The 24,495-nt window shown below is 43.3% G+C and overlaps 1 protein-coding gene across 1 annotated transcript; it reads right to left on the bottom strand.

The window, feature by feature from the left end:
- Positions 1-4,799: 4,799 nt before the first annotated feature.
- LOC120057205 (amyloid protein-binding protein 2) lies at positions 4,800-20,504 on the bottom strand. The gene is made up of 13 exons (XM_039005710.1): positions 20,150-20,504; positions 11,458-11,546; positions 11,121-11,272; positions 10,924-11,047; positions 10,642-10,810; positions 10,453-10,542; positions 7,400-7,467; positions 7,203-7,308; positions 7,001-7,125; positions 6,530-6,615; positions 6,096-6,286; positions 5,655-5,820; positions 4,800-5,539 (listed from the first exon to the last, which is right to left on the bottom strand). Exons 1-13 carry the CDS (start codon positions 20,285-20,287, stop codon positions 5,283-5,285), a joined length of 1,761 nt encoding a protein of 586 aa, XP_038861638.1. The 5' UTR covers positions 20,288-20,504; the 3' UTR covers positions 4,800-5,282.
- Between the last annotated feature and the right edge of the window lie 3,991 nt (positions 20,505-24,495).

The following is a 24,495-nucleotide window of genomic DNA, read 5'->3' as shown; positions in this document are numbered from 1 at the left end:
TTCCTAGCTCCCTTTGCTTGCTTCCTATTCTCTTTCCTTTAATTTCCTAATTTTCTTTCCTAGAACCCTTTCCTCTCTTCCTCGTCCCTTTCTTTTCCTTCTTTCATGGTTGGCAGAACGAGCAGCTGGCGAGTGCCTATTGGCTCGTTCCTACAGGCCTGGGCAGGTCCTAATCTAGCATGTATTTTATATTGACATTAGGGAGCGCCTACTCTGTGAAGTGCGCATGTGCAATAACTCAATTCGCGCTTGCACTGATTCTGAACAACATCCTTTTTTATTTATTTTTTTATATATATATATATATATATATATATATATATATATATATATATATTATTATTTTACTTTTGCATATTGTAAGGTGTACAAAACTTAGTCAACTCTGTTGGCAACAAATGTTCGTTTTGGGAATAGAAAACTGTTTTGAAATCAAATGTTTCATCGATGAGAAAATGAGTAGAAAGTCGGCCAAAATCCATCTCGCTCCATCTTCTCTCACTGCCGACCACTGGGCTTCCTATCATCACCATATTTGGTGGTGAGTGGAAACGCCAGCAGGATACTTCAGATCTATAAATCCGATGAAACATCTGGCTCAATGTTCTATTTGTGCCACGGCCAGTAGTTAGGAAAGGAAGAAGGGAGCTAGGTAACAAGGAAAGGAGCTAAGGAAAGGGACATAGTTTCATTCCCTAAATTAGGAAAGGATGAAAGGATGCTAATAAAGTAGGAAAGGAAGCTAGGAAAGGATGATTATAAAGGGAAATTATCATTTTACCTTTCAATTTAAATGGGGTGGGGACGTCCCAAGGATTCCCGGACTGCAAGGACCGAGAAAAAAAAGGAGTTCGCATGTATGTGGTAGGGATTAACCACGGCCAGTAGACGGCGATAGTATTGGTTTAGTGACAGGCTAGTTTTAGTTACAGGCTGCTACGGGGCTGCAGCTGGATGCAGTTCATCAAAGCCCTTGAAATATTTCAGCAAGTTTACATAATCAAGACTTACTGACTTTAGTAAGTTTGTGTTATTGCCAAAGAATAACCGACACAGATTCATAATGTACAAACAAGTTTAATATCATTTAATGGTGGTGCATTGCGTTACACAAGCCAAATAACGTTGATCTATCCATAAAAAAGCGCACTGACACTAATGATGATGTCGACATTTACATGTATCTTTTTAATTCATAGACATGTCAATATTCCTTCATCTTTTCAGAGCTTTGTAAAATGTTAATGAAAAAATGTACAAAAACACAGTAGTGTTGATATGAAACAAAAGGAGATTACTGAAAGTCCTTTCATTTCATATTGTTTGTGCAATTTCATTTAAAGATCCCATCCTATGACAGAATAATGGGCTGACCTGTTGCCATCTGTCTGTCACTGTTGCCATCTGTTCAAATTTAGGGGTACTGCAGAAGGCAGTACATAAAATGAAAATTATTTACATGTTCTCAGTACACACATTCCACCAATTTCCTCTTACCTTTCTGGGTAGCCATGGATGTCATGATGAACAACCACTAAAGCCACTCTTACTAGGAGGACTGTATCCACACCTATGCAGCAGGCAGCACTTCACGCAGTATACAATAAATACAATATCTCAAAAGATTAATGCACAGCACAGTTCTTTAAAAACTCTGATACAGCATGTATGGAATATCTGCAATCTAGTTCTGCAAATACTTCTGAGTCATACCTAAACTCAAAATGTGTTTGTGTGTAACCTCCTCTTTTAAAAACACATTTAGGGCCAGTTTCACAGACCAAGATTAAATGATTCCAGGAGTTGGCCAAATTACCATTCGATAATAAAGACCTTAATTTCAAGAACATTGTTTAACTAACTATGGATGAAATACAGGGTCGTTTCTGATGCAAACCTTTTCAAATGAAGTTTAGCCATAACAGTTATCATAGTCTTATTCAAAAGTACAATTTAGTCCAAGAGTGGGCTTAATGTAGGTCTGTGAAACTTGCCCATAGTTATACTTCTAGAATTAGACAATCTTCTATTTACATGGGAGTTTGAGTGAGCAACGGTTAAAATGTTAGTGTGGAAATAAATGTGCTTTACAAAAGGCTGGCGCCTTGCAATGCATGTGAGGATATAGACAGCACGTAATAAAAACTAAATAAAAAAAGCTACATGGGCTGCATTTGCTCCAATTTCAGTGGAAAACGTGTCTAGAACTGATCAACTCTCAATAGATGTTCCACCTATAACATACAAAGATGAAACTCCTGATTGAGAGCTATGCCTTGTTCCAGAGAGACGTCTTCAATGAATCTTATAGCAGTCTTGCTGACACTGACAGATGTAAAGGACAGGGAGGCTCAGCCCCAAATTCATGTGTGCAGCAATCACAAATACCATTAGATATTCAGACCCAAACAGTAACATTCACCAGAAACAATTAAAGCCTTGTAAACAAAACTAGGGACATAGACAACCATATACCAGCCACCCCAGTTTACAAGGAGGTGGATAACTTTTTTGAACATCCAATTTCCTAAATCTAAAATGTTTTTATTTTCAGATGTACACAGGCAAAGCACTTGGGGGTAAAAGGGTTGACATTTGAGAATGTCCATTTGCTTCACCTGTTCAGATTTTAAGATGGCTGTCCCTTGATCTGCCTCAGAACGGCCTTCCCTGTCACCTTCTGTCTCTAAGCTTGAACTCGGTTCATCCTAATTCATCACCCATGGTGCAATACTTTTCACAACAAAGCTGTTGAGTAAAGCTGGCTGACAAACAGTGCTGGCGGTCTTCCCTCAGAAGGACTGGGTGTCCTTGATTTGAGAACAACATGATCAGTCTTAGCTTGAAGAGACAATACATGGCCAAAAGTATGTAGACATCTGTTCGAACATCTCGTTCCAAATTCATGGGCATTAAGATGGATATGGTCTCCCCTTTGCTGCTATCATAGCCTCCACTCTTCTGGGAAGGCTTTCTACTAGATGTTGGAACATTGCTGCAGGGACTTGCTTCCATTGAGCCACAAGAGCATTAGTGAGGTCGGGCACTGATGTTGGGCGATTAGGTCTGGCTAGCAGTTGGCGTTCCAATTCATCCCAAAGGTTTTCGATGGGGTTGAGGTCAGGGCTCTGCGCAGGCCAGTCAAATTCTTCCACGCCGATAAAAACCTCGCTTTGTGCACAGGGGCATGCTGAAACCGGAAAGGGCCTTCCCCAAACTGTTGCCACAAAGTTGGAAGCACATAATCATCTAGAATGTCATTGTATTCTGTAGTGTTAAGATTCCCCTTCACTGGAACTAAGGGGCCTGGCCCAAACCACAAAAAACAGCCCCAGTTCATTATTCCTCCTCCACCAAACTTTACAGTTGGCACTATTCATTGGGGGCAGGTAGTGTTCTCCTGGCATCCGCCAAACAGATTAGTCCGTCGGACTGCCAGATGCTGAAGCATGATTCATCAATCCAGAGAACGCGTTTCCACTGCTCCAGAATCCAATGGCGGCGAGCTTTACACCACGCCAGCCAACGCTTGGCATTGCGCATGGTGATCTTAGGCTTGTGTGCAACTGCTCGGCCATGGAAACCCATTTCATGAAGCTTAATTTGATGAAGCTCCCGACGAACAGCTCGTGCGGACGTTGCTTCCAGAGGCAGTTTGGAACTCGGTAGAGAGCGTTGCAACCAAGGAGACCATTTTTATGCACTACACTCCTGTTCTGTGAGCTTGTGTGGCCAACCACTTCGTGGCTGAGCCGTTGTTGCCCCTAGACATTTCCACTTCACAATAACAGCACTTACAGTTGACCATAGCAGCTATAGCAGGGCAGACACTTGACAAACTGACTTGTTGGAAAGGTGGCATCCTACGATGGTGCCACGTTGAAAGTCACTGAGCTTTTCAATATGGGCCATTCTACTGCCAATGTTTGTCCTTAGAGATTGCATGGCTGTGTCCTTGATTTTATACACCTGTCAGCACGGGTGTAGCTGAAATAGCCAAATCCACTAATTTGAAGGGATGTCCACATCATTTTGGCCATGTAGTGCATGTCAGGTCAAACATGTGACTTCCTGTCTCTGTCTGCATATGGAAAGCAAGCATGCTATTAACCAGAGCAAGAGCACCTTGGGCTGATCGTCCTTTAAGGCTAAGGCTTGGACTTCAGTAGGACTATAACAGCACATGTAAAATTAACAGCCATGAGACAGACATGCATGTTTAAAAGCAAGGGAATAAGTTCTATTTACCTAGTCCATACAAAATGGGGTACATTATTACTTAACTTTGCACTAGGTAACCCTTCACTAGCACTACTACCTTTACCATCTCATTCTAAAATGAAAACACGAGACCTATTATATTGTTAACGGTGTGTTTTGAGGGTCTCAGTCTGAGCATTTGCACTGGAAGACAGGGAGGGAGTCATCTCAATAGCAGGTTTTAGCTGACTTGTTTTTGGTTTAGCTTCATGAAATTCCTTATAAATACTTGCCATTTTAATTCCACAAAAGGTACTCTAACGTACACTTTCAAATATTCCATAAGTCAGTGGTCCAACAACGAATCTATTGAGCACAATTGTGCTTCAATTCAATACACATGCTGGTGCATTTCAAATTCATCAAATCACAGACAACCTTTAAACGCATGCATGAAGGACTGCACCAACAACATCTTTAGAGGCAGAAACAGGTGTTCCAAAAAGAAATAGAACTGAAGATTTGGTCCACGGATGAAAGGTGTTGTAAACTCCCTCATGACATTAGCACAATAACAGAAGGATTGCACCCAGAAGAAGTCACTCTGGCTCTTTATAATTGACCAAAGCAAAAAGCCAAGAGGTGCTGAATCCATGCTTACAGGAGACATCAATGGTCAATAAAGGGCAAGCTCTGACCAAAAATGAAGCAGAAAAACAAAACCCATGTACTATTCTATAAAACACTATGTTCTCATTGTTTTCTTTCCCCCCTGGACTCAATTCCTCTAACAGAAGACTGACGGTGATGAAAGCGGTGTTAGTTAATGCAAAGTGTATAGCAAGTGAATCCTCCCATCAAATGTTCTCTGTAGGCTAGATCACAGGAGAACGACAAAAAGACTGGATCAGATGCATTCCACAGGCCATAGTGCATTTCCCTAAAGCCAGTTGGCAGATTGCAAGGCCAACTGTGTAACTTGATGTGGAGAGGGTGTGTTCAATAGATTTAAGCGAGCTGTGAACACCTTAGCGTTTCTATCTGCGTGTGGGCATGTGTGTGCATGTGTCTGTGCAGGAAGCCTAAGCAGGTGGTCCGGCCCCATGGTTCTGTGACAGTAGGAAGGACTGCACCACCTCCTCTGTGGCCTGGGGGCTGGTGTTGACGTCCTCCAGGGCATCAGCCACAGCAAACTGCCGGTCCCTCAGCCGGTTCCAATTGGATAAAATATTGTGGTACTCAAAGACTTTCTCATAGTTCCCCACAGAGTTGTACAGTTTAATTAGGCCCCTGTAGTCATATTCCAGTCCACTGTAGCCCTCGCCAAACAGCTTCTTACCTGCAGGGGAGAAACACACATACTGGTAAGAATATCGAATAGAACGATGAGGAAGAATAGATTACAAAAGAAGAGTACAACGGTAAAATAGACCCCATCTAGCCTAGTGACTGACCGATAGCGATGGAGCGCAGGTAGAGCCTCTCAGCATCTTCATACTGGTTCATGTCGTAGTTGTAGAGAGAGGCTAGGTGGCCCACAGACAGAGCCACCTCATAGTCCTCCTGACCCAGAAGCTGCTCCTTGATCTGGATGGCCTTGATGTGCATCTCCTCTGCCTCCTAAAAAACAGAAACAGATGAGATCTCCCAGTCATCCACAGCCTTGGGGTCTGTATACAGCTTTTCAGCTACCATTAAACCCCAGAGCCTCTGTGACATTTTAGCCTACTTAGAGAGCAGATTCCTGCTCCAAAAGTGGGTCACAGGGTTCGTAAACACTGTGGAGAACATTTGGACGGCAGTTTATGATGAAAGTGTGTCACAGGTCACCTTCTGCATGCTTTCTACAGACACTTGTCTCAGGGGTTGGAAGGGAGGGATGATCTGATTCTGACCTTGAACTTCCTCATGGATTGGTAGAGGCGGCCCAGGTTGCCATAGTGTTTCGCTGTCTGAACATTAAACTCCCCGAAGGCTTTCTTGGCCAGCTGGAGGGAGGAGAGGTGGAGGTCATGGGCATCCTGGAGCAGCCTCTCCTCCGTTTCCTTATTGTGGCAGTCAATAGCGATCTCCTCCAGGATCAGAGCTGAGTGAGCAGCACAGCACAGTCAGAAGAGGTACAGAGAGTCAGACGTACACCTCAAGTTAGTCAGGAAATGAAAGATGAAAAGGTATCAACTGATCTAATCCAAATAACACGGACCTCTCCTCCAAAATAAAACAACTCCTCTTCCGTAACTGACTCGGTAGCAGTTGTCACAGACATCCTCGTGCCCATCACGGACAACGTGGGACAGGAGTAAACAGATGGTTGTGAAAGCCGTTTTACCTTTGACTCTTTTGGAGGAGGCCAGTAGCAGATGATCCTCAGGGAGAATGTGAGTGATGATGTCTATGGCCCTCTCTGCGTGGAATCTGTACACAACATACCCAGGGGGCACAGCAGAGAAACAGATGTGCCACAGTAGCTAAAGCACAAACATTTCCTAGGAAACAAAATAAGGCAGGAACATCACTTTTGGGAGGGACACTGCAATTGGCCTGCATGAACTTCCAAATACAAGAGAGACTAAAAGTACATACATAACATCAAATGGACAACAAGTACCTTACAGCAGTGGTTTCCAACCTTTCTCGGTTACTGTACCACCAACTGAATTTTGCTCTGCCTGGAGTTCACTAGAAGTAACCCCTCATGTCCATTTTACCAGTAAAGCTATGGTCTCATGAGTCTTCAAATACCCCCTGTGGATAGGCCAAGTACCCCCAGGGGTCCTAGTACCCCTGGTTGTTTACTCACAGCGCATTGTCAAATTTGCCAGAGCTGTACAGATGGACATAGGAGGAGTATGCCAGGTCCTCGTGTGCTGTGGCCACGTGGATATTCTTTCCCCCGAAAACCGACTGCCGGATATCTAGAGCCGTCTGGAATATTAACACAGTTTCAATATCACACATCTGATACTCTGCTGTCTATCGACATCTCAGACTGACTCACTCACCTGGTATATTGCAACTGATTGGCAGATGTTATCCACATTCAGCAAATAAAACCCATAATCAAGGAGAGTGTCTGAATATTTGGGATGCTTGTGTCCAAAATGCTCACTGCAGAAACAATAAGGAAACAGACATTACTGAAGGAGACAGAGACAAGGACTACAACACACAAACAAAAAGTGTGGTGAACCTAACTTACCGTGCCAGGAAAACAGCATGCTTTATCAGCTGCTCTGCCTTACTGAACTCCCTCTTTACCACACAGGCCTGTTGGTCCAAACACAAAGGCATGAAACCACACTAAGATCAAACTACTAGGGATGTGCATCTTTCCCAGAAAATTCGATACGTATCGAGATACAGTACATGGGCTCTGATACGATACAGGAACCATACATTTTAGTTTGAAATGATTCGGTAAGATTTGGTTTAATTAGAAAATGAATAGATGCGATAGACTAATATTTGTTGCATAAACATTCATGCCTGGTTTCCTCCAAAGGTGATGCTTGACATTCAGGCCAAAGAGTTCAATCTTGGTTTCATCAGACCAGAGAATCTTGTTTCTCATGGTCTGAGAGTCCTTTAGGTGCCTTTTGGCAAACTCCAAGCGGGCTGTCATGTGCCTTTTACTGAGGAGTGGCTTCCATCTGGCCACTCTACCATAAAGGCCTGATTGGTGGAGTGCTTCAGAGATGGTTGTCCTTCTGGAAGGATCTCCCATCTCCACAGGAACTCTGGAGCTTTGACCAGACTGCCCTTTTCTCCCCCGATTGCTCAGTTTGGCCGGGCGGCCATCTCTAGGAAGAGTCTTGGTGGTTCTAAACTTCTTTCATTTAAGAAGGATGGAGGCCACTGTGTTCTTGGGGACCTTCAATGCTGCAGAAATGTTTTGGTAACCTTCCCCATATCTGTGCCTTGACACAATCCTGTCTCGGAATCCTATGGACAATAGACAGGTGTGTGCCTTTCCAAATCATGTCCAATCAATTGAATTTACCACAGGTGGACTCCAATCAAGTTGTAGAAACATCTCAAGGATGATCAATGGAAACAGGATGCACCGGAGCTCAATTTCGAGTCTCATAGAAAAGGGTCTGAATACTTATGTAAATGTATTTTTTTTTTCTTTTCTTTTTTAAAAAAAATGACAAAAAAACAGTTTTTGCCTTGTCATTATGGGGTGGGTACTGTGTGTAGATTGACATGGAAAATAATGAATGTAATTTATTTTGGAATAAGGCTGTAATGTAATAAAATGTGGAAAAAGTGAAGGGGTCCGAATACTTTCCGAATGCACTCAACGAATAAAGCTTAATATCACGCATGACATTTTAGCATTTGAATACTGAAGGTGCTGCGCAGATGTGCAAGATCAGGCCGCCAACCTCGCATTGGTCAGCACGACAAGCTGGGTACAGTGCGCAGTTTGACTAGTCTACTGTTATTGCCTGGGGTTGTTCTGCATGCAAAATGACTTGTAGATCAATGACCGTCAGCACAGTTACATGCAGTTCGACACTGAAGGAGAGCGGATGCATTGGTTGTCACAGAAGATGAGGTACAGTGCCTTTTAGAAAGTATTCATACCCCTTGACTTGTTACACATTCAAAATTGATTAAATAGATTCTTACCCATCTACACACAATACCGCATAATGATAAAGTGAAAACAAGTTTTTAGAAATTGTTGCAAACTTTAAATGAAATACATAACTCTCATTTACATAAGTATTCACGCCCTCGAGTTGATACTTTGTAGAAGCACCTTTATCAGTGATTACAGCTGCGAGTCTTTCTGGGTAAGTCTCTAAGAGCGTTCCACACATGGATTGTGCAACATTTGTCCATTATTATCTTCAAAATTCCTCAAGCACCATCAAATTTGTTGTTGATCATTGCTAGACAACCAGTTTGAAGTAGATTTAAACCAAAACTATAACTTGGCAACAAAATTCACTTTCTTCTTGATAAGTAACTTGAGTAGATTTGGCCTTGTGTTTTAGGTCATTGTCCTGTTGAAAGGTGTTTTAACCTTCCTGTATCTGGTGGAAAGCAGACTGAACCAGGATTTCCTCTAGGATTTTGCCTGTGCTTAGCTCGTCGTTTATTTTTTATCCTGAAAAACTCCATAGTCCTTAACGATGACAAGCATACCCATAACATGATGCAGCCACCACTATGCTTGAAAATATGTAGAGTGGTACTTAGCAATGTGTTGTATTAGCCACAAAAACATAATACTTTGTATTAAGGACAAATTTGCCACAGTTGCAGTATTACTTTAGTGCCTTGTTGCAAACTGGATGCATGTTTTGGAATATTTCTATTCTGTACAGGCTTCCTTCTTTTTACACTGTCATTTAGGTTAGTATTGTGGAGTAACTACAATGTTGTTGATTCATCCTCAATTTTCTCCTATCACAACCATTAAAAAAAGTCACCATTGGCCTCATGGTGAAACCCTGAGTGGTTTCCTTCCTCTCCGTCAACTGCGTTAAGAAGGATGCCTGTGTCTTTGTAGTGACTGGGTGTATTGATACACCATCCAAAGTATAATGAAAAACTTGACCATGCTCAAAGGGATACTCAATGTCTGATTTTTATTTTAGATTTTTTTTTTTTACACTTCTACCTATAGGTACCCTTCTTTGCGAGGCAAAGCTCCCTGGTCTTTGTGGTTGAAATTCAGTGCTCGAATGAGGGGCCTTACATATAATTGTATGTGTGAGGTACAGATGAGGTTGCCATAACAAGGGATTGAATACTTATTTACTAAAGACATTTCAGCTTTTAATTAATTTGTAAAAAAATAAATAAACATAATTCCACTTTGACTTTATGGGGTATTGTGTGTGTAGGCCATTGAATTTTTTGTGTAAATTTAAATTAATTTTTAAATCAGGCTGTAACATTTGGAAAAAGTCAAGGGGCCTGAATAGCACAGAATTAATGTAATAAATGTTAGTGAACCAGCATAAAAAACAAATGTGAATGCGATTCGTAACGTTTGAATCGATTTTCTGAGCAATGTATGCTACATTTGGATCGGTTTGGGGTCCGCAGACCAAAGCACTTGTATCTGGGACCAATGCGTATTGGTGAATCGTTACATCCCTACTAACTAAAGTCCGAAGCAGTATCTATGACTAACAGAGTACTGCAGTGACAATAGTATGGGGACATCTCAAAAAGTATTTATTTATACATTCATAGACATGTCTATAACACAGGAAAAGGGAACACTCGTACCTTGGAGGCCTGCCTCAGGACATCTACCACAACTTTAACAGGCAAACCCACTGTGATTTCTTTCATTGCCTCTATGCACCACCTGTAGGCCTGCAAAAGACAATATCAGTGATGAGATCTACATGAAAAACCAGAACACCAAAAACAATCTAACAGAACCAATTGATATATCTTTACCAGGCAACATACCTCATCATAGTGGCTCTTAGCAAAGAGCAGCGCACACAGCTCTCCATAGAGCGCAGCTTTGTTGGCCTGATGACCATGTTTGGCCAATTTGTCCATATACAACTGGGCCAGCTTGACAGTCTCTTCACCAAGATGGTACTTGCAGTTGCCATTCCGGACATGAAGCAACCTAAGAGAAATTAGTGAATCTGGTAAGCTTTTGTGGAAAAATACAGACTAAGAGTAACCAGCCATAGAACTAGAATTGGAGCCGAATATACTAACGCTCTGTGACCCACTGACCTGACACAGCACTCCACAGCCCGGTACCAGTGAAGCACCTCGTCATGCAGTGTGCACAGCTGCAGACACGACAGAAACACCTTCTCTGCATCACCATACCAACCTGCATCAGACAGAAAGCCACCTACAGGACAGGGTCAACATTAGTACAATCAGACACAAAATGGTAAAGAAAGTTGATGGGTGCGGGTGCCTACCTAAAACAAAGCCAAACTGAATGGCCTTCTCTTTCACATGGGCATCAGACTCTGCAATGTAGGAGCAGCGGCGGCTGAAGGAGTTGGCCAGGACAGAAGCCACTTTCACCCCATGATCCATCAGGGCCTGGAAGCAATGGTGCAGGAGGTGTCTGCACGCACACAGACAAAGACCGGGCATGACGACGTGATACAAACATACATGAGAACCGGTCAAAATGTGTGACACTGACATTCAAGGTTGGCTCGAGGATCATCATATCCCTTTTGCTTCACATGATCATGAAGTCAGATTACCATACAGAATATGAAATGTATATACACACGAGCAAAGTACCTTTTGTCAGATGCCCTTAGAACTTTGGCAAACACCTCCAGCTCACAGAACTCCCCTCCCAGCTGGCAGAGCCGACCCTGCTGGTACAGCTGGAGAAACATGAAGACAAAGTTAGGATAGCAAAAAAGGCACAGGAGTGTCAGAAGCTAGGTTTCCATCCAACTGGTCACAGACTTTCATGCGAATATTCTAAAATATGCATAAAGAAAATGTGCGCATTTTCACACCAGTGGCGTTTCCGAAATATGGAAACACATTTTTGTGTACACTTACATTTTCAACTCAACCGATAGTTTTTCCTCAAAAAGTTGCGTTTAATAGCAAACGTGTCTACTCTGGTCTTGGCACGTGTGCTCTAGCCAACAGCTCGCAGATAAAGTGCAGGTAGGCTGTGTGGGTACAGTGCAGATAGGCTGTGTGGGTACAGTGCAGATAGGCTGTGTGGGTACAGTGCAGGTAGACTGTGTGGGTAGGCTAGCTTACATGATGACATTATTATGGATAAGAGCGAGAATATTTTTTATTTGTCAAAACAGCAGTCAGGTATCGTCATGTCACCAGAATAAGACCCTCAATATTTACCGTAAAGGAGCATCAAGATCACAGTGCACTTTCATCACCCTGTGGAAAGTGGTTAGCTTAGCTGTCTGGCAAGCTAGCTAGCATGGTAACTGTACAGTAACATTACAGTAGCTCTAACATTTGTTTTCATAGGCAAGAGTACTGCCAAAGTTTGTGAGAGCTAAAATATCATGCAATCTGCTAACGTTAACAAGGTTATTGCCCATTTGGGTAAATTATTTTCAGCTAGCTAAGTTTGTTGGCTAGCTAGCCATGTATAAACAGCTTACAGTACGGTCACATATCATTTGGTAACGTCACAGTAGCATCCACTTTCAATGGGGGGAGCTGTCAGTGTCACCTGACTTTCTTTTGACTAGCTAGCTAGATTATGCCAGCTAAATTAGATAATGCTTTGATATCCAGGGGACAAACTTCTAGTTATAAACAGCTTTAGCGAATGCAACTTACACATCTATGTAATGTTTTTTTTAATCAGTCAGTCCATGATATAGCATAGCTTAAAAATTTGCAATGAGCCTACTTGCTTGAATACGGACTTGTTTTCCAATAACACAGTGTATTCTTTTAGGCTGACTGCATTAGCCTAGTTCACATTAGGTTTGCTAATTGTTCTTGTGGTAGTGTGATACATTCATCCTGTTGGTTTCAGATGCCTAAAAAGACCCATAAGCCCTATAAGTGAATGTCCTGCTTGCGGACATTTGCCACCACAGGGGTTTGGCCTGCCAATGCAGGCAACAGGCCAGCTCCGAGGCAGAAGTGGTATGGTTATGACAAGAGTTAAATGGCAAAACATGCATAGGCCTGTGACATTTGAACTGTGTGTTCATCTAGAAAACATACCGTTTTACACTACATGACCAAAAGTATGTGGACACCTGCTCGTCGAACATCTCATTCCAAATTCATGGCATTAATACGGAGTTGGTCCCCTCTTCGCTGCTATAACAGCCTCCACTCTTATGAGAAGGCTTTCCACTACATGTTGGGGACTTGCTTTCATCAGCCACAAGAGCATTAGTGAGGTTGGCCACTGATGTTGGGGGATTAGGCCTGGCTCACAATTGGCGTTCCAATTCATCCCAAAGGTGTTTGATGGGGTTGAGGTTGGGGCTCTGCGCAGGCCAGTCAAGTTCTTCCACACCAATCGACAAACCATTTTTGTAATGACGTCGCTTTGTGCACGGGTGCATGCTGAAACCTGTAAGGGCCTTCCCCAAACTGTTGCCACAAAGTTGGAAGCACAGACTCGTCTAGAATGTCATTGTATGCTGTAGCGTTAAGATTTCCCTTCACTGGAACTAAGGGGCCTAACCCGAACCATGAAAAACAACCCGACCATTATTCCTCCTTCACCAAACTTTACAGATGGCACTACGCACTGGGGCAGGTAGTGTTCTACTGACATCTGCCAAACCCAGATTAGTCCGTCAGACTGCCGGATGGTGAAGCGTGATTCATCACTCCAGAGAACACGTTTCCACTGCTCCTTAGTCTATGCTGCTCTGACATTGCTCGTCCATATATTTATATATTCTTATTCCATTCCTTTACGTAGATTTGTGTTTATTGGGTACATGTTGTGAAATTGTTAGATATTACTTGTTAGATATTGCTGCACTGTCGGAACTTGAAGTACAAGCATTTCGCTACACCAGCAATAACATCTGCTAAACACGTGTATGTGACCAATAAAATTTGATTGGTTTTTATAACAGTACAACCTTCAAATGTAACTAATATATATATTTTAAACAGACACTAGTTGTCTGTAGCCTGGCCAAGTTGTCTACGACCTCTGTGAGTGCCCCCACACTTGGACCAGCCTCTGAGTGTCCCCACCCATAAACAACGTCTGCAAGTGCCCCAAACCGCTGTCTGCGAGTGGCCTTTTACTTACTACATCATGCACCATGGTCCTTTTAGAACTAACACCTAGAACTAACATTCATCAAAACATAGAGAAAAACTATTGTCACGTTTTAAATCTCACATGACCGTATTGTCAGTATTCAAATACATTTTTATTTCTTTACTTCCTTTATAATTTCAGCATGTGCCTAGGAAGCCTGTTTGGGTAAAAATGATATACACTGAGTGTACAAAACATTAAGAACACTTGCTCTTTCCATGACAGACTGACCAGGTGAAAGATATGATCCTGTATTGATGTAACCTATTAAATCCAATTCAATCAGTGTAGATGAAGGGGAGGAGACCGGTTACATAAGGATTTTTAAGCATTGAGACGGATTGTGTATGTGTGCCACTCAGAGGGCGAATGGGCAGACAAAATATTGAAGTACCTTTGAACAGGGTATGGTAGTAGGTGTGAGGCACACCAGTTTGAGTTTGTCAAGAACTAAAACGCTGCTGGGTTTTCACACTCAACAGTTTCCCGTGTGTATCAAGAATGGTCCACATTTCTTGACATCCAGCCAATTTGAAAAGATCATGAGAAACACGGGCCAGCATCCCTGGGGAACACTTACCACCTTGTAGTCCATGCCCTGACGAATTGAGGCTGTTCTGAGGGCAAAAGGTGGTGCAACTCAATATTAAGACGGTGTTCTTAATGTTTTGTCCACTCAGTGTAGCTTAATCTTGCTACAGACCTATATCTATCCTACCCTGCCTTTCTAAGGTCTTCGAAAGCCAAGTCAACAGATTACCGACCATTTCGAATCCCACCATACCTTCTCCGCTATGCAATCTGGTTTCAGAGTTGGTCATGTGTGCACCTCAGCCACGCTCAAGGTCCTAAACGATATCCTAACCGCCATCGATAAGAAACAATACTGTGCAGCCGTATTCATTGACCTGGCCAAGGCTTTCGACTCTGTCAATCACCACATCGGCAGACTCGATAGCCTTGTTTTCTCAAATGATTGCCTCGCCTGGTTCACCAACTACTTCTCTGATAGAGTTCAGTGTCAAATCGGAGGGCCTGTTGTCCGGGCCTCTGGCAGTGTCTATGGGGGTGCCACAGGGTTCAATTCTTGGGCCGACTCTCTTCTCTGTATACATCAATGATGTCGCTCTTGCTGCTGGTGAGTCTCTGATCCACCTCTACGCAGACAACACAATTCTGTATACTTCTTGCCCTTCTTTGGACACTGTGTTAACAACCCTCCAGACGAGCTTCAATGCCATACAACTCTCCTTCCGTGGCCTCCAACTGCTCTTAAATACAAGTAAAACTAAATGCATGCTATTCAACCGATCGCTGCCTGCACCGGCCCGCCCGTCCAGCATCACTACTTTGGACGGTTCTGACTTAGAATATGTGGACAACTACAAATACCTAGGTGTCTGGTTAGACTGTAAACTCTTCTTCCAGACTCATATTAAACATCTCCAATCCAAAATCAAATCTAGAATTGGCTTCCTATTTCGCAACAAAGCATCCTTCACTCATGCTGCCAAACATACCCTCGTAAAATTGACCATCCTACCGATCCTCGACTTCGGCGATGTCATTTACAAAATAGCCTCCAATACCCTACTCAATAAATTGGATGCAGTCTATCACAGTGCCATCCGTTTTGTCACCATAGCCCCATAATAATACCCACCACTGCGACCTGTACACTCTCGTTGGCTGGCCCTCGCTTCATACTCGTCGCCAAACCCACTGGCTCCAGGTCATCTACAAGACCCTGCTAGGTAAAGTACCCCCTTATCTCAGCTCGCTGGTCACCATAGCTGCCCCCACCTGTAGCACGCGCTCCAGCAGGTATATCTCTCTGGTCACCACCAAAACCAATTCCTCCTTTGGCCGCCTCTCCTTTCACTTCTCTGCTGCCAATGACTGGAATGAACTTCAAAAATCTCAAACTGGAAACACTTATCTCCCTCACTAGCTTTAAGCACCAGCTGTCAGAGCAGCTCACAGATTACTGCACCTGTACATAGCCCATCTATAATTTAGCCCAAACAACTACCTCTTCCCCTACTGTATTTATTTTGCTCCTTTGCACCCCATTATTTCTATCTTTACTTTGCACATTCTTCCATTGCAAATCTACCATTCCAGTGTTTTACTTGCTATATTGCATTTACTTCGCCACCATTGCCTTTTTTTGCCTTTACCTCCCTTATCTCACCTCATTTGCTCACATTGTATATAGACTTCTTTTTCTACTGTATTATTGACTGTATGTTTGTTTTACTCCATGTGTAACTCTGTGTTGTTGTATGTGTCGAACTGCTTTGCTTTATCTTGGCCAGGTCGCAGTTGTAAATGAGAACTTGTTCTCAACTGGCCTATCTGGTTAAATAAAGGTGAAAAAAAATGAAAAATTATTGAGCTGGGCGACAAAGACAAAATTGTCCCAATAACAAATCACCCATATTCGCAAACTTATATCATTTCAAGCTTTACATTTCTCTAATATCGGCTAATTAACGTAATGAACGATATCAGCCAAATTCTTGCGATAAGTGATCGGTATGGTCGGTGATCATTTTTAGTGTATCGTGCCAGCTATAGCTTAACCTGTCAAGAGCTTGTTTGATTACATATTTGTTCTTAATACGGTTTACGCTCAAATCATTTTCATAATAATCTTATACCTTTTCCTCTTTCTCCCTAGCCCTGCAACAGGCCTCTGTGAAGACCACCTCGCCTTTCTCCCCAGCCCTGCAACGGGCCTCTGTGAAGACCACCTCGCCTTTCTCCCCAGCCCTGCAACGGGCCTCTGTGAAGACCACCTCGCCTTCCTCCCCAGCCCTGCAACGGGCCTCTGTGAAGACCACCTCGCCTTTCTCCCCAGCCCTGCAACGGGCCTCTGTGAAGACCACCTCGCCTTTCTCCCCAGCCCTGCAACGGGCCTCTGTGAAGACCACCTCGCCTTTCTCCCCAGCCCTGCAACAGGCCTCTGTGAAGACCACCTCGCTCTTCTCCCCTGCAACGGGCCTCTGTGAAGACCACCTCGCCTTTCTCCCCAGCCCTGCAACGGGCCTCTGTGAAGACCACCTCGCTCTTCTCCCCTGCAACGGGCCTCTGTGAAGACCACCTCGCCTTTCTCCCCATCCCTGCAACGGGCCTCTGAAGACCACCTCGCCTTTCTCCCCAGCCCTGCAACGGGCCTCTGTGAAGACCACCTCGCCTTTCTCCCCAGCCCTGCAACGGGCCTCTGTGAAGACCACCTCGCCTTTCTCCCCAGCCCTGCAACGGGCCTCTGTGAAGACCACCTCGCCTTTCTCCCCAGCCCTGCAACGGGCCTCTGTGAAGACCACCTCGCCTTTCTCCCCAGCCCTGCAACGGGCCTCTGTGAAGACCACCTCGCCTTTCTCCCCAGCCCTGCAACGGGCCTCTGTGAAGACCACCTCGCCTTCCTCCCCAGCCCTGCAACGGGCCTCTGTGAAGACCACCTCGCCTTTCTCCCCAGCCCTGCTACGGGCCTCTGTGAAGACCACCTCGCCTTCCTCCCCAGCCCTGCAACGGGCCTCTGTGAAGACCACCTCGCCTTTCTCCCCAGCCCTGCAACGGGCCTCTGTGAAGACCACCTCGCCTTTCTCCCCAGCCCTGCTACGGGCCTCTGTGAAGACCACCTCGCTCTTCTCCCCAGCTACGGGCCTCTGTGAAGACCACCTCGCATTTCTCCCCGACCCCTTCTGCTACAGCCTGTGTGAAGACCACCACTGCCTCTGTTGTCTCTCAGGGAACTGAGCTCTCTGCTAGAGCCTCTAAAGGCGCCCTCATGCTTTTGAATAGATTGTGCATATATTATGACAACATTGTGACATTTATTTTTCCATTTTTAAGGTTAGTCGAGCACACTATTTTTCTTGAGGCAAGTCGAAGTTGGTAGCCGAGGTCAACTGTTGGGAATCTTCAGTAGTCTGTCATTCAACAAGAGACGACCCGTTTTCATGCACATTATTTCATTAAGAAATACTGCACCAAACATCTTAGTTAGATGTAAAATTGCACGACTAAGGTCTCCTCTGCAAAAAAGTCCAAATTAAATGACTATTTTGAGGAAGTGTATATTGGCAATGGCATCTCAAAATGGACAAACAGTACCACTTTTTCAAGCGAAGGTCTTTTAAGGGAGTATGCAAGCATACTTGGTCGGTTAGGCTAGCTGCCAGCCAAACTGAAGCATGCCGACGCCTTAAGTGCTCTCCTCTGCTATAGCCTCTTAAGACATACCAAACTGTAATTTCTTAACCAATATAATGATATAGATTAAAACATGGCAGAAACAAAACTGCGCGTCAGTGTATTGATATGATGAAGATATTGTGAGTAATATTACATTTTTGTCTTGTTTTGCTTTGCTTTTTTTCCATTTTCAGGAGAGTTGATTGGTGTGGACTACCTGCTTAGGCAGACTGGGGAGGATATGCAGGACATGGACCCTCCCCGACTTGGAGACTGATTTTGAGAACTATGCAACGGACCCCACAGTTGGTAGTCTTCTGGATGACTTCACCACCACTACTGCTGACTTCTCTGCTCCCAGCCCCACCCAGGATGCTCCCACTACAGTCCACCCTGCTTCCTCCAGCGCCAAGTCTGCTGCCACCAGTACCTGGCCTGCTTCACCCACAGCCCAGTCTGCTGCCAGCCAACTCCACCCATGCAAAAAACCTGATTGTTTGAGAAGTGGCAACTCATCAATAGTTTCCATATTAGACTCTGCTGTACTCTAGTCCTTTTTATCTTATTTCTACAACCAGGGGCTTGATTCAATCAGATCAAGCCTTAACCCAATGTTGCTCATGTGTCATAAACCACTCCCTTCTTTATTATCCTTACTGCATCAGAAGTTCAAAACAGCATTAGAAAGTGTAGGCTTTTGCATAATTTTCATGTAAATTTGGATGTGGGGGGATTTAAAGCCTATCAGTCTAGTCAGGAGTAGGGCCTATAGCCTACTATAGAACATCACGTATTTCAGTGTTTCTAACACGGCTGCATGGGATTTGTTGGATATAAAGTTGGGTGGTTTTGTTGCATTCAATGGCAGTGTAGGTGATAAGGTAACAAGGTTCTGCTTGTGAATTTGAAAGCTCTAACACAGTTTCACCTCCGATACCGCCAAAACAACCGCTATGCGGGTGTTGACCAACGCTAATCTGATTAAATCGAGCCCTAGAACCTTTAGATTGAGTTTTTTTTCTCTCCTCTGTTTGCATGGATGTTGTCATATGTTTGGATCCGATTGTGTCATTCACTCAGAATCAGGCAGTGCCATAACCACTCATTACCCTGGGTCCCTAGGGACTGTGTGTGTGTGACATTTCACATTAATAAACATGGTTCTATATTTCAACCAATTATTTGAATGACTTTTGATTGTAGGTCAATCATTATTCACTTTAAATAACTAACATATGTGGCTCTGAGTAAAGTTTCAGAGATATGATGTAATTATAAATACATCAGGTAATATGCAGTCCACAAGACACTGCAACAGATAACTGATCATTTAAGACACTAATTGCATAAACAAGGTTGCGGGAGTACAGTACATAAACCAACCTCATTAGAACACATATATAACGATTATGCTACCATAATCGTAACATTAACTCATATTGACCAATGTGAGAAAAAAATTAACACTTTTGGTGGTTGTTTAGAAATGTTATTTCTGGCCGAGGCAGGATTCGAACTGGAGACCTTCGGGTCCTCTCTTCCCCTTCCTTAAACAGAGGGGAAAAAACTACATTTTCATTGTTTTTCAGCTTACCATAATAAATAAATTTATAATAAACACTTACATTATGACGAAGCCTCAATTTAAAAAATGTTAATTTTTTTCTCATTTTTCTTCTCCCCTTAATAAGATACCATCGTTCCCCAGCTTTGGTGTTTGTAACGCCAGGATAATGGGTTCGATTCTTGGGACCACCCACATGTAAAAATGTATACACGCATGACTGCAAGTCGCTCTGGATAAAAGCGTCTGCTAAATGGAAAATATTGTTGTTAACCTTTTAAGCAGGATAGCTAGCAAGCAAGTTAATCAGGTGATTTGCTTTGTAACGAGTTTGCAACGTTAGCTGTAACGTTATTTGGCTAGCTAAAACGAATCGACTCGGGAACATCACATTGTATAACGTCAGTTAGCAAACGAGACTAAGAACTTACCTTGTAATACACATCAAATTGAATATTTTCAGGGAGGGAACGAATATCTCTTCGCGATCGACTGTAATTGTCCACCACTGCTGATATAGCAGTGTTGTACAGTGTCTCTGGGATCCATTCGAGCTCCAAGGCCGCCATGTTGTTTTCCTTTTCTCCAGCCAATAACACCCCCTCTGCTCGATCGACGGTCGGTAGCTAGCTAACCACCTTGCCAAGTTTAAACTTCTTTTCTTGTACCTTCTCATGTAACAAAACAGTTTTGACTGTCTCATCTGGTTAAGCACCAGCATTAACCATCGGCCATGTTCCTAGGATACGGACTGAACCAGTGCAGTCTGCCCGAAGGTCTATCTCTGCCCCCACCCTGTTTTTCACACTCGGGGTCTGATTCGCCAGAGTCAAATGTACTTCGCTTCGTTCCTGAGAGAGTTTGATTAATTGAACCCGCACCGGGCTAAACAGACAGGGAGTATGGCCCGTGACGCCCGTTCATACCTGAAGTGAACGGGAGGACCGAACGTCTACGCCGCTCGGTCGTTTTCAAAATGCAGCATGATTTCATTTTTATTTTTTTATTTAACCTTTATTTAACTTGGCAAGTCAATTATGAACACATTCTTATTTACAATGATGCCCAATGACAGCTTACCAAAAGGTAAAAGGCCTCCTGCAGGGACTAGGGCTGGGATTAAAAATAAAATATAAATAAAATATAAATATAGGACAAAACACACATCACGACAAGAGAGACAACACAACACTACATAAAGAGAGACCTAAGACAACAACATAGCAAGGCAGTAACACATGACAACAGAGCATGGTAGCAACACAACATGGTAGCAGCACAAAACATGGTACAAACATTATTGGGCACAGACAACAGCACAAAGGGCAAGAAGGTAGAGACAACAATAAATCACGCAAAGCAGCCACAACTGTAAGTAAGAGTGTCCATGATTGAGTCTTTGAATGAAGACATTGAGATAAAACTGTCCAGTTTGAGTGTTTGTTGCAGCTCGTTCCAGTCGCTAGCTGCAGCGAACTGAAAAGAAGAGCGACCCAGGGATGTGTGTGCTTTGGGGACCTTTAACAGAATGTGACTGGCGGAACAGGTGTTGAATGTGGAGGATGAGAGCTGCAGTAGATATCTCAGATAGGGGGGATTGAGGCCTAAGAGGGTTTTATAAATAAGCATCAACCAGTGGGTCTTGTGACGGGTATACAGAGATGACCAGTTTACAGAGGATTATAGAGTGCAGTGATGTGTCCTATAAGGAGCATTGGTGGCAAATCTGATGGCCGAATGGTAAAGAACATCTAGCCGCTCGAGAGCACCCTTACCTATCGATCTATAAATGATGTCTCCGTAATCTAAAACGGTTAGAATGGTCATTTGAATCAGGGTTAGTTTGGCAGCTGGAGTGAAAAGAGGAGCGATTACGATAGAGGAAACCAAGTCTAGATTTAACTTTAGCCTGCAGGTTTGATATGTGATGAGAAGGACAGTGTACCATCTTGCCAAACTCCCAAGTACTTGTATGAGGTGACTACCTCAAGCTCTAAACCCTCAAAGGTAGTAATCACACCTGTTGGGAGAGGGGCATTCTTCTTACCAAACCACATTACCTTTGTTTTGGAGGTGTTCATAACAAGGTTAAGGGTAGAGGAAGCTTGTTGGACACTAAGAAAGCTTTGTTGTAGAGTGTTTAACACAACATTTGGGGAGGGGCCAGCTGAGTATAAGACTGTATCATCTGCATGTAAATGGATGAGAGAGCTTCCTACTGCCTGAGCTATGTTGTTGATGTAAATTGAGAAGAATGTGGGGCCTAGGATCGAGCCTTGGGGTACTCCCTTGGTGACAGGCAGTGGCTGAGACAGCAGATGTTCTGACTTTATTCACTGCGCTCTTTGAGAGAGGTAGTTAGCAAACCAGGACAGGGCATGGGAAAAAGAGGGAGAAGCATCTGGGATAGTCGCATTAGAAGGGGGGGAGATGAGGAAATGTTGGAATCCTGTCATCATGATGGTGATTAAAGAGCTCAGCCATGTCCTTCTTGTCAGTAACAACCCCATCATCAACATTAAGGGACATGGGCAGCTGTGAGGAGGGTTTATTCTCCAGGTCTTTAACTGTTTTCCAGAACTTCTTGGGGTTAGACCCACAGAGAGAACTACTCCTTAAAGTAACTAACTGATGCATCATTCAGAAACATACATCTCGTTTCCCAAAAATATATTCTCTAATTTTCAAACTAGTTTTCATTGGGAAGGCAGATATACTTTTTTTTTATTTAAAAAAAAATCAAAAGCAATCACTTTTGCATGTGAAAACAGAATCATACTCGTTACTCATTATGCGTGCTTAACCTACTTCACTTTTGTTTTGAGCCGACATCGCCGTCGGCCAAAATCGGGCACCTGGTTCGCGCCAGGGAGGTAGCAAGTTTCCAAACCGGATGCAGTCAACGCTAACCCGGTTCGCCCTGGGCATTAATCGAATCCCCTCACTGCTGCGCAGATGATGATCCCGTCACAGGATTCTGTCGATAGACCGGGGAAGACCGTACTCTTGCTAATGATGCATTCAAGGTCTAGTCGGAACTAGAAAACTCTGAAATGGCCAACTTGCTAACTGGTTGTAGTTACACACGTGCCTCGTTCAACCAGTTAGCAATCGGACACTTCAGAGTTTCCGACAAGTGCGTGAAGGCGGCATAAAAACAGCGTTGCTGCGTAGTCACGTGGGTCGCGCGTCAGTCAGGCTACTAGGTAGACTGTACTGGAACGTCAGCTGTATGGCTATCTTGCCAAAGCGATTGCAAACTCTGATCTGGCGATGCGAGAAGATGGAAGTGGAATGTGTGTGGTGTTTTCTTAATGCATCCAAAATACTTGCTCAGTTAATCAGTCACCAATCAATCACATACTCACAGCATAATATAAAATAAAAAAATGAATCATCAGTATTCATCGTTGTCCTATGGACGTCATTCCTTTTTTTTATTAAAAAAATATGTGTGTCCCTGGAACATAAACGTAACAGATCTGCAGCACACAAAATACATTTTTATATTTTTGTCCCTTGACAAGCAGGCATTGTAGAAATTGATCAGAGACCACTAAGAGGCTGAATAATAGCAACTTTGAAAGCACCACAAGCTCTTGTGGCCAAGACTGGACAAATGTGCATAATATGTCCCCAAGTCCACAAACCTTGTAAAAGCGAAATAGGATGTGAAGAAATTGCGAACCAACCGACGCGCCGCCAAGCTCAAACCAAGTGCACCCACTGCAAAATTGTTGCCAGGCAGTAAAAGCGTCTGGATGGATAGGTGTAGAAATCTGACGTCGGAACGTTCATTGAACCTTTGTGAAGCTAGCCACAATAACGATTAACCACAATAGTGGAATTTGCAGTTTGCCTTCAAAATAAAAGTCCCCAATTGAAACATGCAGAAGGATACATATAGTGGAATTATGCCATATTTGAACTAGATAATTCTAACATGGTTGGAATGTTGTTACATAACTTAACAATAATGAACTAATTTGACAATAATTTGTTATGAATGTTCAATTACGCATAACAGACTAACTATGGATTTGCCACAGTCAAAGACCTGCAATAAGACCTACCACGGTAATATTTGTGTAAACTCTTCAGAATTTTAATCTGTGGTTGTCACTGAGTAGGCTGATACCCCAGTTCATGGGTGCACACTCTATAGGTAAGGTTGTACAGTGTAATATGAATGTTCAATACGTATAATATGCTGACTGTCGGTTAAGATGGCGTCTCATGAAGACATAACATGCGCAGTTTGAGCTACTCTCTGAAACTCACTTAAATAATTCCTTTGATGATACAGTGGTATCAATATATGGTTATAACATCTACAGAAGAGACAGGAATGCCAATGGAGGATGTATCGCTGTTTATATTCATAGTCATATTCCTGTAAAGCTTAGAGAGGATCTCATGTCAAATGCGGTCAAAGTAATATGGATACAGGTTCACCTACCTCACCTAAAGCCTATTATTGTGGGAAGTTGCTATAGACCACCAAGTGCTAACAGTCAGTATCTGGATAATATGCGTGAAATGCTTGATAATGTATGTGATATCAACAGAGAGGTATATTTCTCAGTGCCGTAAATATTGACTGGCTTCCATCAAGCTGTCCACTCAAGAAAAAGCTTCAAACTGTAACCAGTGCCTGCAACCTGGTTCAGGTTATCAGTCAACCTACCAAGGTATTTACAAACAGAACATCAACTAAACCGTCCACTTGTATTGACCACATCTTTATTAATGCTGCAGAAATCCGCTTTAAAGCAGT

Source organism: Salvelinus namaycush, chromosome 12 (genome assembly GCF_016432855.1).
Source record: "Salvelinus namaycush isolate Seneca chromosome 12, SaNama_1.0, whole genome shotgun sequence".
In the NCBI taxonomy this organism is placed as follows: Eukaryota; Metazoa; Chordata; class Actinopteri; order Salmoniformes; family Salmonidae; genus Salvelinus; species Salvelinus namaycush.
This window is presented reverse-complemented; position numbering and strand designations above follow the sequence as displayed.

What these genes read in the sequence shown, in the direction of transcription:
- LOC120057205 (XM_039005710.1), bottom strand. Translation starts at nt 20,287, where the DNA reads ATGGCGGCCTTGGAGCTCGAATGGATCCCAGAGACACTGTACAACACT. An exon ending in TCCTGAGGCAGGCCTCCAAG is followed by an intron (nt 7,468 to 10,452) that starts GTACGAGTGTTC and finishes TTGGACCAACAG; the next exon opens with GCCTGTGTGGTAAAGAGGGA. An exon ending in AATCAGTTGCAATATACCAG is followed by an intron (nt 7,126 to 7,202) that starts GTGAGTGAGTCA and finishes TTAATATTCCAG; the next exon opens with ACGGCTCTAGATATCCGGCA.